At 56.1% G+C, this 13,663-nt stretch overlaps 1 protein-coding gene across 1 annotated transcript in view; it reads left to right on the top strand.

Annotated features, from left to right (window-relative positions):
• The window catches only part of PTPRF (protein tyrosine phosphatase receptor type F), a 99,798-nt gene extending 88,126 nt beyond the window's left edge, over window positions 1–11,672 (top strand). The window contains exons 23-34 of the mRNA XM_023221366.2: window positions 1,804–1,901; window positions 5,488–5,611; window positions 5,777–5,952; window positions 6,675–6,794; window positions 7,101–7,255; window positions 7,337–7,622; window positions 7,730–7,908; window positions 8,142–8,268; window positions 8,502–8,627; window positions 8,870–9,024; window positions 9,116–9,251; window positions 9,943–11,672. Of these exons, the coding sequence (XP_023077134.1) occupies window positions 1,804–1,901; window positions 5,488–5,611; window positions 5,777–5,952; window positions 6,675–6,794; window positions 7,101–7,255; window positions 7,337–7,622; window positions 7,730–7,908; window positions 8,142–8,268; window positions 8,502–8,627; window positions 8,870–9,024; window positions 9,116–9,251; window positions 9,943–10,011 (1,751 nt within the window). The 3' untranslated portion in view covers window positions 10,012–11,672. The remainder of the gene's footprint in view (window positions 1–1,803; window positions 1,902–5,487; window positions 5,612–5,776; window positions 5,953–6,674; window positions 6,795–7,100; window positions 7,256–7,336; window positions 7,623–7,729; window positions 7,909–8,141; window positions 8,269–8,501; window positions 8,628–8,869; window positions 9,025–9,115; window positions 9,252–9,942) is intronic.
• The last annotated feature ends 1,991 nt before the right edge of the window (window positions 11,673–13,663 follow it).

Genomic DNA, 13,663 nt, shown 5'->3' with positions numbered 1-13,663 from the left:
TGAGCAGCAGAGTCCACGTGGGGAGAGGTGAGGGTGGCTCTGCAGTCGCTGGCTGAGTCAGCAGGGCTTGGGGTGTCCTGGGGCCAGCGGGTCTGTGGGTCTGAGGACTTCTGAGCTGACATCAGGGCTGAAGCCCTGTGGGAGGGGCCAAGGAGCATGTGGTAGTCAAAGCCTGAGAATAAATGGGCTCTCCCAGGGTGAGGGCCAGAAGGAGACCTGGACCAAAAAAGGAACCCAGGGTAGGGAAGGTGGTGCAGCGTTAAGGAAAGATGGATGGAGAGCAGCTAGAGAGATTGAGAAGAAGCAGACACAGCGAGAGGAGAGCAGGAGCACAGTGTCCCTGATGCCAGGGTGGGGGAAGTTGTGCAAGGGACGAGAGGACTTAGTGAGATAGGGTAGTGGGAACACCCAGTGGGAGGACCGTTGGCTTTGGCTTTGGGAGGCGGGGCCTTGAAGAGAGGGTGGTGGCCACGTCCTGTGGGCAGAAGTGTTTCAGGGAGCCGCATGGCAGGCGGGGGATGAGAAAGTGGAGAAACCCCTTTCAAAGACGCTGGGAAGATACCTGGGAAGGAGGCAATGGACAGGGCGCAGTGGGAGAGGAGAGGGTGTGGGATCTGAGAAGGAGGGCTCTTTTTTCCAACATGGAACTCGTCTGAAAATCACCAAGGCCAAATTTTGGTACCAAAAGGGGCAGGGCTTGTTTGGACTTAAGTATTTAGTCATAGAGCCCCCCGAGACTGCCGAGGCCACCAGGGCTTAGAAGTGCTCGCCTCTGGGGGTAGGACGCCCCGTCTGTATTCACTGGGAGACGCAAGGAGTCTTGACGGAACTTGTCCGCAGCCCCAGCCCCTCTCCGCCCTGTCCTCTACTCCGCCAGCCCCTCACAAGCCCGTTCGGCACCTCCATTGCGTGTGACAGTGCTGTAAGCAGAAAAAGTTAACGGGCTCTCTTTTCTTGCCCCGATGTTTTTTTTGTTTTTTTCTCTGCAGGTTCCAGTGTCCCCAGTTGCCCGAATACCTCAAGTTAGTTTTCAAAGTTCCCATGTTTGGGGGATACTTTGGCTTCTGTGTCTGTTTCTACTCCTTACTTTTGTTTACCCCATCACCTCCGTCCTTCCTTGAATTCTCTCCCCTTCCCTCTCTTCTCCCCCAATCCCGCTGCCCCCTGACCTTTTTCCTTCCCCACCCTCCCCTCTGCCCACCTTGCTTCCTCTAGGCCTGTTTTCTCTCCCACTAGCCCCGTCTCTGTTCCTGCCTCTCTGGCCTCCAGTCCCAGCCTGACACCCTTCCTTATGCGTGCCTCTGTCTCCCACCTCCCTCCTGATCTCTGCTTCTCTCTCTGGGTTCCTCTGCCATTGTGTCTGTACTTCGTGACCACTCCATCTGCACACTTGGTGCCCGGGATGACGATGGCCGTGAGTCTCCCATGGTGACTGCCGCCAGTAGGTGCAATGGAGCCCAGCTCCCATCACGTCTGCTGCCACCGACCTGGGCATCTCACCCCTCCTGGGAGGAAGAAAGCCTCTCCTCCCTCTTGAGAGACCTGCCAGGCAGGGCCTAGTGCCCCCACTCAGCACCCTGCCACCAAGACAGGCTCCACATGCTCATGGCACAACACTGCCTTCTGTCCTCTCCCACCCTCCGCCATCCCTGTCGCCGCATGTGCTGCTGTCTCCATGCCACCAGTGCCGAGTGCTCCATGGTCACACTTGTTCACATGTGCACATACATGCATTGGGGCTTTCTCTGCCACCCTGCTCAAGCCTCTCACTAACACTGCCTGTGTGTGCCCTACCTCCCCCAGGTATGCGAGACCATCCACCCATCCCCATCACCGACCTGGCGGACAACATTGAACGACTCAAAGCCAACGACGGCCTCAAGTTCTCCCAGGAGTATGAGGTGAGACATTCCTGCCCCCTACCATGTGCCTGGCCCAGGCCTACCCCAAACCAACTCCTGTCCTATCCTAAGTCCCAGCTGTGGTAGGTGAGGGAGGTGGGGTCCAGGTTTTCCAGGAGCACAGAGAAGGAGGTTCGGCAGTAGCAAGGGTCAGCGGGGAACTGGGCGCCTCAGATGCTGGGTCTGGCCAGAGCCTGGCCCAGCACCTTCTTGGGGTCACCCTTAGGAGATGGCTTCAAAAGGCTGTGAGTGACGCCAGGGTCTGGACACTCAGACACATGCCCAAGTGCTCACAGGCAGACACAAGGCCACAGGCATACAGACATAGATCAGTGACAACAGCCACAGTAGCTGGCATCTGCCAAGAGCCTCCTGCAGACCAGCACCAGGCTGGGCACTTGGCATACATGATCTCTTTCGGTCCCCCCCCAGTCTTCTGAAACGGGGACTGTTAGTATCCCATCTTCCAGATGAGGAAGCAGGGGCTCAGAGAGGGGAAGTGACTTGCCCGAGTCAAACAGCTGATGAGTAGTGGCACCAGGATTCAAACCCAGGCTTGCCTGCTGCCCTATGCTCTGCACATCCATGTGCTCACGTGTATTCTCAGGATGCCGCAGCTCACAGAGGGGGAGTCAGGGCCTCAAGCCTGGCTGCTCAGGCTGCACAAGTCCTGCTCAGAGACCTCCACACGTTCACCTTGCTCCGGACTTAACTCCTGGGAGCCTGCCGGGGTGACTCAGCATCCCCAGGCTGCCCATCTAGGAAGGGGATTTGCTAGAGAAGGGGGTGATTTAAAGAAGAGACTCCTGGCCAGGTGCAGTGGCTCACGCCTCTTTGGGAGGCCGAGGCGGGTGGATCACCTGAGGTTGGGAGTTTGAGACCAGCCTGGCCACCATGGCAAAACCCTGTCTCTACTATAAATACAAAAATTAGCCAGGTATGGTGGTGCATGCCTTAGTCCTGGCTGCTCGGGAGGCTGAGACAGGAGAGTCGTTTGAACCCAGGAGGCGGAGGTTGCATTGAGCCAAGATCATGCCACTGCACTCCAGCCTGGGCGACAGAGTGAGACTCCCTCTCAAAAAAATATAAAATAAAAAAATAAGAGACCCCTAACCAACAAAAAAAAAAGAGAGAGAGAGACCTCCCCCTCTTCCACCTCCTCGAGGAAGCAGCCTGTGCTTGTCTTTCTGTCTTGTCCATGGCTGTTTCCTCAGCACCTGGCACTGACCTCAGTAGATGGTTGGTGGATAGGCAGTCGGGGGGTTGGCTCAGCCTAATCTGTGAGTTTGCGCCCCTTCTGATGTCCACCCTTGGCTGTGGTTCAAAGATTGCCCCTCCAAGGGCTGTGGGCCAGGTTTCTGTAGAGGAAGCTAGGCTTGGCAGGCAAATGGATGAATATGTCTGCGGCACTGCAAGCCTCTGCCTATGGGTACCCCCCGGGGTCCTGCTCCACACAAGGCTGGGCTTTGGGTCTCGGAGCCTGTAAGGTGGGCTCCCTGCCTCCCATGGCCTCCACCCACACTCATCTGTACCATGTCCCACACCTGCCCTTCCTTCCAGCACAGCCCTGCTTCCCCATGTGGACTCATGGGGCCTCTGCTCACAGTAGTCCCCTTCCAGCTTCTATCTGCTTCCCTCTTCTGATCAGAGCTTTCCTTACAAGACCCTCCTCCAGGAAGCCTTCTCAGGCTCCCTAAGGCTGCTGTGGGCTCTCCCTTAGCCAGAACCCCATAGATCTGTTGTCTTTTTTTTTTTCTTTTTGAGACGGAGTCTCGCTCTGTCGCCCAGGCTGGAGTGTAGTGACGCAATCTCGGCCTCCCGAGTTCACACCATTCTCCTGTCTCGCCTCCCGAGTAGCTGGGACTACAGGTGCCCACCACCACGCCCGGCTAATTCTTTGTATTTTTAGTAGAGATGGGGTTTCACCGTGTTAGCCAGGGTGGTCTGGATCTCCTGACCTCGTGATCCGCCCGCCTCAGCCTCCCAAAATGCTGGGATTACAGGCATGAGCCACCGCACCAGGCCTGCTGTGTTGTCTTCCGTTCAGTCAGTCACTGATCACACATTTTCCATGTGCCAGTCCCCGTGCTGGGGATATGGAGACACATGCCCTCAGGGAACCCAGTCATGGGGAGCATGGCACGTGCAGACACATAATCAGCATTGAATATGTGACTCTGACAGCACGACCTCATGTTGAATAGGACCGACAGGCATGCAAAAGGTGGGCTGACAGCACCAGAGCAGCCCCGGGGTGGGGTGTGCTCCAGGGTCTCACGGAAGCAGTGACGCAGTCCTGTGGAGAATAATGAGGCTGGGAACAACATATGGAGGACATTGCGTGCTATGCTGAAAACTTCAGATCGTATCCATCTGGAAAATGTGAAGATAATAATGGAACCTATCTCATAAGAGAATTTGAGGAGGGAATACATGCAAAGTGCTCACAGCGGTGCCAGGCACACCACGGGTCCTCACTAACGCTTCGCTATTATCATTATTGCTCTCTGAGGTGATGAAGAGCCACAGAAGGCCTTTAAGCAGGAAAGTGATATTCACATCTGTATTTTGGAAGGATTATTCTGGCTGTGGGGCTGAGTGGGTCAGCGTGGGGCAAGAGGAAAGAGGCAGGAAGAGGCTGAGCCTCAGTTGGGGTGGCCTGGCCCAGGGCAGTGGCAGCAGGTTGGAGAGAGCTGAGGGGGTGGGGGAGCACCAGAACCTGGTGACTGGCAGGGTGGGGCACGGAGGAATTTTGAGGTTGACTTGTAGGTTCTGGCCTGGCACCGAGGGGTGAGGGTGCCTTTCGCTAAGGTGGAGTCCCAGCAGCAGCACCAGGTTTGGAGGGGAAGCTGATGAACTCAGCTTTGAAAGGACTGAGGTTGAAGGACTTCCTGGTGGAGGAGTCAAGGAAGCTGCTGGGTACTACGGGGAGAGCTCTGCGCTGCTGCGGGGGTTATGGGCAGCTCTAGCATATGGTATAAGAATCAGGTGAGCAAATGAGGTCACCCAGGAAAGGTTGTAGAAAGAGAAGAGGGCCTGGAAGGAACCCTGGAGGAGCTCTGTCCTCCTGCCCATGGGAAGGGCAGGGGAGAGAGAGGAAACAGAAGGAGCAGCCAGAAAGGAAGAGAGCGGAGCAGGGAGGGTTCCTGGACTACCTGAGAGGGGCCACTATCCCTTCCATCTGTCCTGGCTCATTTCATTAGTGAATGTAGGCCTTCGGGAGGGACTCCGGGTATTCAGAGTCCTCAGCAGTGTCGGGACTGCCTGAGAGGGGGCCACCACCTGTCCTAGCTCATTTCATTAGCTGAATGCAGGGCTTCCCCTGCCCCTAACCCAGCTCAGACCACTCTACCAGACAAGGAGATTTGGTACCATGGTCAGAGGAGTCCCTAGCCCATCACTTTTCTGATAAGTCATGTGGCAACCTGTGAGCTCCATGGCTGGCACCACGAGATAGAGGGCCTGGCTGTGGCCTGTGGAGTGAAGGCAGGATGTGAGCATCACCGGGAAGGCTGGGTCCCCTGCAGGAGAAGCAGGTCAACCTCGGCTCTTACCCTACCCCACCTGCTTTCTCCACCGTCTGCAGTCCATCGACCCTGGACAGCAGTTCACGTGGGAGAATTCAAACCTGGAGGTGAACAAGCCCAAGAACCGCTATGCGAATGTCATCGCCTACGACCACTCTCGAGTCATCCTTACCTCTATCGACGGTGAGTCAAGGGGGTGCCCCTTCCGTCCCCTTGCTCTCCTCCCTTGCTATCTAGGGCAACATGTCATTCTACAGAGGATGTTCACCAGTCTCGGGTGTACTGCGGCATGGTGGGCTGTGCTGGGGACCCTGTAGTAAGGCCTTCCCACCTTCTTTCTTACCGCAGGTGTCCCCGGGAGTGACTACATCAATGCCAACTACATCGATGGCTACCGCAAGCAGAATGCCTACATCGCCACACAGGGCCCCCTGCCCGAGACCATGGGCGATTTCTGGAGAATGGTGTGGGAACAGCGCACAGCCACTGTGGTCATGATGACACGGCTGGAGGAGAAGTCCCGGGTGAGGCTGCAGGGCCCTGCCGGGAGGTGGGCGGGAAATGCCCAGCCACAAGGTGATACAGGGCACCTTCTTCTGTGCCGCGTTCTTCTGTGGAGGAAGTCGCTCAAGGGATCCCCAGATGCTATTGTGTTTCTGGGGGTATTATGTTCCGCAGATACTGGGGTGTTTCTGGGATAGAGCCTGTTCCCCAGATGCTCGTGGGTTCCTTAGGATGCTAATATGTTTCACCAAATGCTGTCATTTTCTGAGAATGTTAATGTGTTCCCCAGTTGCTGGCATGCTCCTGGGGTGTTCACATGTTCCCCAGATGCTGGAGTGTTCCTGGGGCATTAACACATCTCCTAAGTTAATTAGTGGAAAGAGCTGCTGTTATCTGTTTTTGGACTGCAAAGCATTGACTGGAACGTAAAATTTACAGAGCTTGAAAATGGCACATAAACGTTATGGGTAAATTTGGCAGAAAATGTGCCTGGTGCGATCTGGCCTTGAATAAATAATTTTCAATTATGGCCCTTATTCCACTAGCTAGGGCAGGGTGGTGACATAGCTTGAGGACCTGATGTGACTTGTGGAGGACAGGGGGCAATGGATCTGAGAGCTCAGGGCTAGGGAGCCTTTGTAGCCAGAAAGGCTACAGCCAGGGAGTAGACCAGCCTCCACCCTGCTTCTGCCCATCTGAGCCTGTGGGCTTCCTTCAGCCTGCCCTGCTCATCCCCCTGCAGGTAAAATGTGATCAGTACTGGCCCGCCCGTGGCACCGAAACCTATGGCCTTATTCAGGTGACCCTGTTGGACACAGTGGAGCTGGCCACATATACTGTGCGCACCTTCGCACTCCACAAGGTATGGCCCTTCCCCAGTGCTTCTCTCTTACCCAGACACCATGAGGACAGTAGCCTGGTGTGGATGTGGTGTGCTGGGTTGGGGGAAAACCGGAGCCTGGGTGTTGGAGGGTCGGAGGCTCAGGTGTGTGAGTGTGGTGTGATGATCCATGTTACAGGAACAGTGCTGGGAGCTCCTTCAGGCTACTCTCTGTGGCTTCTGAGTCCCATCAGGGAGTGGCAGGTCTGGCCTCAGCGTCAGGTCATTCTGCCCTGAGTCTGGCAGGCAGGCTCCTAGTTGCCAGTATGTCCCCACTTTGTCCCCCAGAGTGGCTCCAGTGAGAAGCGTGAGCTGCGTCAGTTCCAGTTCATGGCCTGGCCAGACCATGGAGTTCCTGAGTACCCAACTCCCATCCTGGCCTTCCTGCGACGGGTCAAGGCCTGCAACCCCCTAGACGCAGGGCCCATGGTGGTGCACTGCAGGTGAGAGGGTACAGTGCCACCCCGAGGGGTGGGGTGGGAGGTGGGGGCACCTGTGCCTCAAACTGAGCCTGTGTCCTGCAGTGCGGGCGTGGGCCGCACCGGCTGCTTCATCGTGATTGATGCCATGCTGGAGCGGATGAAGCACGAGAAGACGGTGGACATCTATGGCCACGTGACCTGCATGCGATCACAGAGGAACTACATGGTACAGACGGAGGACCAGTATGTGTTCATCCACGAGGCACTGCTGGAGGCTGCCACGTGCGGCCACACAGAGGTGCCTGCCCGAAACCTCTATGCCCACATCCAGAAGCTGGGCCAAGTGCCTCCAGGGGAGAGTGTGACCGCCATGGAGCTTGAGTTCAAGGTGGGGCTCGCGCCGGGCCTGCTTCGCTCCAGGGCCTAGGCTGGGACATGCGGATGACCCCCACCCCCACAGGAAGCCTGGCCTGAGCAACCCCTCTCTCTCAATAGTTGCTGGCCAGCTCCAAGGCCCACACGTCCCGCTTCATCAGCGCCAACCTGCCCTGCAACAAGTTCAAGAACCGGCTGGTGAACATCATGCCCTATGAATTGACGCGTGTGTGTCTGCAGCCCATCCGTGGCGTGGAGGGCTCTGACTACATCAATGCCAGCTTCCTGGATGGTTATAGGTCAGCGTTTGTCACTGCCCCACCATGCCCTACAGGGGGCTAGGCCTGTGCCTGGCTGGTGGGGGTGGGCAGCAGAGTAGGGCCAGCCTAGAAGACCAGAGAGGGCTGGGTAGAGCAGTGAGGACTTCCTGGAGGAGGGGTGATCAGAGCAGGCCCCAAGGGGCTAGGCAGCCTAAGGGGAGACTCTGGGGGCAGCAGCACCTCCAGCATGTCCAGTCTTATGTCCACCCCAGACAGCAGAAGGCCTACATAGCTACACAGGGGCCTCTGGCAGAGAGCACCGAGGACTTCTGGCGCATGCTATGGGAGCACAATTCCACCATCATCGTCATGCTGACCAAGCTTCGGGAGATGGGAAGGGTGAGCCCACCCTTTCCCCCAGGGCCCCTGTCATACCTGGGAGAACACCAGCCACCCTTGGGGGAGCTGCCACCTATGTTACTGTCTCCTTTCACACCCCAGCTGCTGCGTCAGCATAGCCTCAGGCCCCCGTTATTACCACCTGAGGCATTTGTCCCAGAATCCTGTGAAGCCTGGCACCCCTCCCCCATTCCTTCTCACCTGATCACGGAGGCCCGGCCGTCTGTCCACAGGAAAAATGCCACCAGTACTGGCCAGCAGAGCGCTCTGCTCGCTACCAGTACTTTGTTGTTGACCCAATGGCTGAGTACAACATGCCCCAGTATATCCTGCGTGAGTTCAAGGTCACGGATGCCCGGGTGAGTGAGTGCGCTGAGTGTCCGTAACGCTGCCTGTCCACGTGGGGCGGGTGGCTGCCGTAGCTCAAGCTTCAGGAATCTGAGGCAGGGGGTGGGTATTGGGGTGTGAGCACATCTCCCCCTGTGGCCTCGGGTGCAGTGACACAGATGCATGCCTGTGTCATGGTACTACCCTGGTCTGGTCCAGAGGGCTGGCAGTCTAAGGCACAAATCCTAATCATGTCCCCCACCCGCCTTTCCAGGATGGGCAGTCAAGGACAATCCGGCAGTTCCAGTTCACAGACTGGCCAGAGCAGGGCGTGCCCAAGACAGGCGAGGGCTTCATTGACTTCATCGGGCAGGTGCACAAGACCAAGGAGCAGTTTGGACAGGATGGGCCTATCACGGTGCACTGCAGGTGGGACTGGCCCCGTGGAGGGCTGGGGCGGGTGGGCCTGAAGGCTGCGTGAGGCAAGCAGGACTTCTGATCCACCTGTGTTTCTGAGCAGTGCTGGCGTGGGCCGCACCGGGGTGTTCATCACTCTGAGCATTGTCCTGGAGCGCATGCGCTACGAGGGCGTGGTCGACATGTTTCAGACCGTGAAGACCCTGCGTACACAGCGTCCTGCCATGGTGCAGACAGAGGTAAAGCAGACCAGCCTGCAGGGCCAGGGCCTTGGCAGCAGCCCTGCTGGGAACCCTAGGCTTCAGCTGCAGTTTGTGCACGCAGGCATGTGCGATCGTGCTGCCAACCTTTTACATGGCCTGCAATAGGCATGGTGGTGTGTGCTTATGGTCCTACCTACTTGGGAGGTCGAGGTGGGAGGATCACTTGAGGTCAGAAGTTCGAGGCTGCAGTGAGCTGTGATTATGCCACGGCACTCCAGCCTGGGTGACAGAGCAAGACCCTGTTGCTGAAAACAAAAAACAAAAATGCTGCAACATTGCCTGTGCTGCCTGGGGGCTCAGGGGTGAGTAAGATGTGTTCTTTCATTCAGCAGCTCTCTGCTAGCCCCAGGGGTGTGCCTGGCTCTGGGCAGCGTTGCACATAGCAGTCCTTACGGGGTGCCCAGTCAGGAGCAGAGAAACATGATTGGGATGGCAGATGGAAGGCAGGTAGATGTGGGGGCCTGGGAGAGTGACAGGAGAGAGATGAGCCTTCAGAGGCTCTTTCAGGCTCCCCCGCACACTGCCTGACGTAGCTGCCAGGGCCCAGCACCTGTTCTTGGCCAGCAGAGGCTGACTCCATGGCCCATGGCTGCAGTGTTGAGTGTCAGCTGTGTGGTGGGGGTGCCCACTGGCGCAACCCACACTGACCAAGCCCCTGTCCTGGCAGGACCAGTACCAGCTGTGCTACCGTGCGGCCCTGGAGTACCTCGGCAGCTTTGACCACTATGCAACGTAACTACCGCTCCCCTCTCCTCCGCCACCCCCGCCGTGGGGCTCCGGAGGGGACCCAGCTCCTCTGAGCCATACCGACCATCGTCCAGCCCTCCTACGCAGATGCTGTCACTGGCAGAGCGCAGCCCACGGGGATCACAGCGTTTCAGGAACGCTGCCACACCAATCAGAGAGCCTAGAGCATCCCTGGGCAAGTGGGTGGCCCGGCAGGCAGGCACTGTGGCCCTTCTGTCCACCAGGCCCACCTGGAGCCCACTTCAAGCTCTCTACTGCGCTGCTGCGTTTCTCATGCTTCTTCTCATGGGGTGGGGTTGGGGCAAAGCCTCCTTTTTAATACATTAAGTGGGGTAGACTGAGGGATTCTAGCCTCTTCCCTCTGATTTTTCCTTTTGCGAATCCATATCTGCAAAGTGGGGCACTGTAGGGGTTGGGGTTTATTTTGTTAATATTTTGAGTTCACTTTGGATCCTTATTTTGTATGACTTCTGCTGAAGGACAGAACATTGCCTTCCCCATGCAGAGCTGGGACCGCCAGCCTGAGCGGAGGCTCAGCCGTGGGCTGGGAGGTGGCGCTGATCCGGCTGCTCCTCCAGCCCTTCAGACGAGATCCTGTTTCAGCTAAATGCAGGGAAACTCAATTTTTTTTTAAGTTTTGTTTTCCCTTAAAAGCCTTTTTTTAGGCCACATCGACAGTGGTGGGCGAGGAGAAGATAGGGAACACTCATCCCTGGTCGTCTGTCCCAGTGTGTGTTTAACATTCACAGCCCAGAACCACAGACGTGTCTGGGAGAGCCTGGCAAGGCATTCCTCATCACCATCGTGTTTGCAAAGGTTAAAGCAAAAACAAAAAACCACAAAAATAAAAAACAAAAAAAAACAAAAAACCCAAGAAAAAATAAAAAGAGAATCAGCCCTTGGCTTCTGCTTCAAACCCTCAAGAGGAGAAGCAACTCCATGTGCCTGGGGTTCCCAAGGGAGCTGCTGGCTGACCTGGGCCCGCAGAGCCTGACTTTGGTCCCCAGCATTGCAGTATGGCGTGGTGTTCGTAGGCTGTAGGGTCTGGCTGTGTGGCCAAGGTGAATAGCACAGGTCAGGGTGTGTGCCACACCACATGCACCTCAGGGCCAAGCGGGGGGCGTGGCTGGCCTTTCAGGTCCAGGCCAGTGGGCCTGGTAGCACATGTCTGTCCTCAAGAGCAGGGGCCAGATGATTTTCCTCCCTGGTTTGCAGCTGTTTTCAAAGCCCCCGCATATCGCTCTTTTCCACTCCAAGATGCCCTCCTAAACCAATGTGGCAAGACTACTGGACTTCTGTCAATGGTCCTCCAATCAGTCCTTATTATCCCAGCTTGCTGAGGGGCAGGGAGAGGGCCTCTTCCTCTGGGCAGCGCTATCTAGATAGGTAAGTGGGGGCGGGGAAGGGTGCATAGCTGTTTTAGCTGAGGGACGTGGTGCCGACGTCCCCAAACCTAGCTAGGCTAAGTCAAGATCAACATTCCAGGGTTGGTAATGTTGGATGATGAAACATTCATTTTTACCTTGTGGATGCTAGTGCTGTAGAGTTCACTGTTGTACACAGTCTGTTTTCTATTTGTTAAGAAAAAACTACAGCATCATTGCATAATTCTTGATGGTAATAAATTTGAATAATCAGATTTCTTACAAACCAGGCCTCTGTCTCAGCTGTTTCTGGAACCAGAGAGTCTGGGCCAAATCAGTAGCTAGGATGGGTTCCGGAGATTCCCTGCTTCTGAGGAGACGGGGAGGGTATCCTAAGTATTTGTGCCAGAGTAGGCTCCTGGCATGGCTACCCACTTTGAGAAAGGAGTGGTTATAAACCCTGAAGACCAGGCCACCAAGAGCCAGCCAGGCCGGAGCCACCAGTGCATGTGAGGAGCACCCTAGGCCAGGGAGCATACCTTTTGCCTCTCTTTCCCTTTAAGACTCCGTGGGTTGCACTGTGGAGGCACTGGGACTGCTCCTCTCCCACTACCTTGGAGGAGAGGGATGGCCCTGTGGCAGTAGAGACTGACTGTATGGAAATTGGTTAGTGAGGTGTGTAATTATTGCAATGTGGATAATGGACACAAGAAACACAGTGTGTCCACCTGGCCCGTGGATGCAGCTGCATCGCCCACTGAGCTGTGCAACTGCTCCACTGGTGAACAGACGAGTCCTACCAGGTTGTCAGATTGTGGAACTTCTAGGGATACAGATGAAGGAGACCCAGAACAAGGTGCGAAGAGAAATGGCATAAGTCAGCAACGACTACACCAAGGCAGCACCTGACCCAGGGAAGGCTTCCTGGAGGAGGTGGCATTCAGAATGTTTCGTAGAATGAGTAGCAGTTTTTTTGTTTGTTTTTGAAATGGAGTCTCACTCTGTCGTGAGCCTGAAGTGCAGTGGCACAATCTCAGCTCACTGCAGCCTCTGTCTGCCAGGTTCAAGCAATTCTCCTGCCTCACCCTCCTGAGTAGCTGGAGTTACAGGTGCCCGCCACCATGCCCAGGTAATTTTTGTATTTTTAGTAGAGATGGGAGTTCACCATGTTGGCCAGGCTGGTCTTGAACCCCTGACCTCAGGTGATCCACCCACCTCGGTCTCCCAAAGTGCTGGGTTACAGGCATGAGCCACCGTGCCAAGCCAAGTAGCAGTTAGTTTTTAAAGGAAGGGAAAGGTTTTCCAATGGAACATGTACAAAGGCTTGGAAGCTTGTAACAGACCAACTTTGCGAGAAACTCCAGGAAGAGCGTTAAGACTGGAGTAGAGAGACATGGCTGGGAAGGGGGGCCGGATGGAGCCAGATCGTGCAGCTGAGGGGATTGAAGTGATTGTCAGAGGGATGCAGGTATCCCTGGCAGGTGCAGTGCTTCTGTTCTTAACACCCTGGGCCACCTCCACTGAGTCCCTCACCGCGTTCTATTATTGGCAGCCATCTCCTTGGGGGCTGTGAGTGACTGAAGCCTGGCACCAAGTCTCTTCGGGGTATCCCCAGCACCTAGTTCAGTGCCTGGCATATTTCTATTCAGAAAAAAGGCACCATCATTACATGATTATTGATGGTAGAAAATTTGATTAACTTTGCTAAATAACAAGCCATTGAACATTTTCAAGTAAGGGATAAATACCAGGTGTTCACTTGAGGAAGAGCAGCAGTCAGGACCGCCCCAGGCAGGCTCTGCGCTGAGGGCACGATGGGCCTGCTCGCCAGTCCTGCTCTGCCGGGAGCAGCCGGCAGAATGATCCTCCTCTCTCCACTCAGATGAGGAAACAGGCTTATGTGGAATCACTCGTCAGATACCACAGGGCAGGTAAGCGCCAGAGCTGGGACCCGCGTTTGCTGATGTCTGCTCCAGAGTCCCTGCCCTTTCCATTGCCAGTGTCAGCCTTCCTTCTCCTCCTCTTCCCTCCCTCCTCACTACCCCCTGCAAACCTGCTCCTCCAGGGACCCCATTGCAGTGCTTGGCACCCCACGCACCCAGTATTCCAGGCAGGCATCGCTTGTGTGCTCACCCCCACGTCCACTCATCATCACACTGTGCCTGCTTGACCTCCACGCCTGTTGTCTGCATCTCCACAGCCAAATCCCAGGCCGCTTTCCCTCTCGCCTGGACTGCCGCTGTGCTTCCTACGAGGCAGTCTGCCCCAGCACTGCCT

Source organism: Piliocolobus tephrosceles, chromosome 1 (assembly GCF_002776525.5).
Source record: "Piliocolobus tephrosceles isolate RC106 chromosome 1, ASM277652v3, whole genome shotgun sequence".
NCBI lineage: Eukaryota > Metazoa > Chordata > Mammalia > Primates > Cercopithecidae > Piliocolobus > Piliocolobus tephrosceles.
Note: the sequence above shows the minus strand (reverse complement) of the source record. Positions and strands in the feature narration are given on the sequence as shown.